This window comes from Sinocyclocheilus anshuiensis, unplaced genomic scaffold (assembly GCF_001515605.1).
Source record: "Sinocyclocheilus anshuiensis isolate Anshui unplaced genomic scaffold, SAMN03320099.WGS_v1.1 scaffold379, whole genome shotgun sequence".
In the NCBI taxonomy this organism is placed as follows: Eukaryota; Metazoa; Chordata; class Actinopteri; order Cypriniformes; family Cyprinidae; genus Sinocyclocheilus; species Sinocyclocheilus anshuiensis.
In genome coordinates this window covers 574,383-575,095 of record NW_015552574.1, presented here as the reverse complement: position 1 = coordinate 575,095, position 713 = coordinate 574,383, and the positions used below count along the sequence as shown (strand labels likewise).

At 44.5% G+C, this 713-nt stretch overlaps 1 protein-coding gene across 2 annotated transcripts in view; it reads right to left on the bottom strand.

Moving 5' to 3' along the window:
* Positions 1–238: 238 nt before the first annotated feature.
* Positions 239–713, bottom strand: part of gsk3aa (glycogen synthase kinase 3 alpha a) — a 19,737-nt gene continuing 19,262 nt past the window's right edge. For both annotated transcript variants that reach the window (XM_016455932.1, XM_016455933.1), the window contains one exon: positions 239–565. In XM_016455932.1, the coding sequence (XP_016311418.1) occupies positions 513–565 (53 nt within the window). In that variant the 3' untranslated portion in view covers positions 239–512. The remainder of the gene's footprint in view (positions 566–713) is intronic.

Genomic DNA, 713 nt, shown 5'->3' with positions numbered 1-713 from the left:
ATTAAGATACAAATTAAGACAGAGGACCCGCCCCTAGCCACTGAACCAATCATATTTGACCTCCAAAACACGCATGGTGTTGCGTTATGGTTGCGCGTGAGCTTTACTACGGGCGTACGCAGCCTTTCAGAGTGCTCTCGAGATTGACTACCTCTATTATCTGAAGCAAATATTAGCAGTATAACTTTTTGTTGTTGTTTGATGCATGTGCATGGCAGTGTGTTGGTGTGTATGTGTGTGTCCAGTATGTTTCTCTGTAGACTGCAAGTTTGTTCAACAGTCAGCAAACATCGGGTTTCCCAGACCGCCGTGCAGAAACCGGTAATTCTGCAACGCGTGACACCTGAATCAGGTGGTAAATGTGTGGATGGGAGGAGCTATAGGGAGGAGAAGCCGTGTATGAGGTAAAGAGTGTGTAAGACTGTGTGTGTGTGTTTGTCAGAGGGAGAGATGTGCGCTGTGGTGGCTCAGATGCTGTGGTGTGTAAGCTTGATTTTTTTTGAGAGACAGCCTCAGGTGCTGTTGGTCAGAGTAGATCCGGGCTGTACAGAACCTTCAGAGCCATCTGGCAGAGAATAAAGGGGACAAAATAAAAAAAGATTTGTCAGTTTGATCAGCAAACACAAGGCATAAACACATAAAATGTTATATACACTAGTGTTCAAACGTTTGGGGTCAGTAAGATAAGTAAATATAGACAGTAAGGCAGTGTA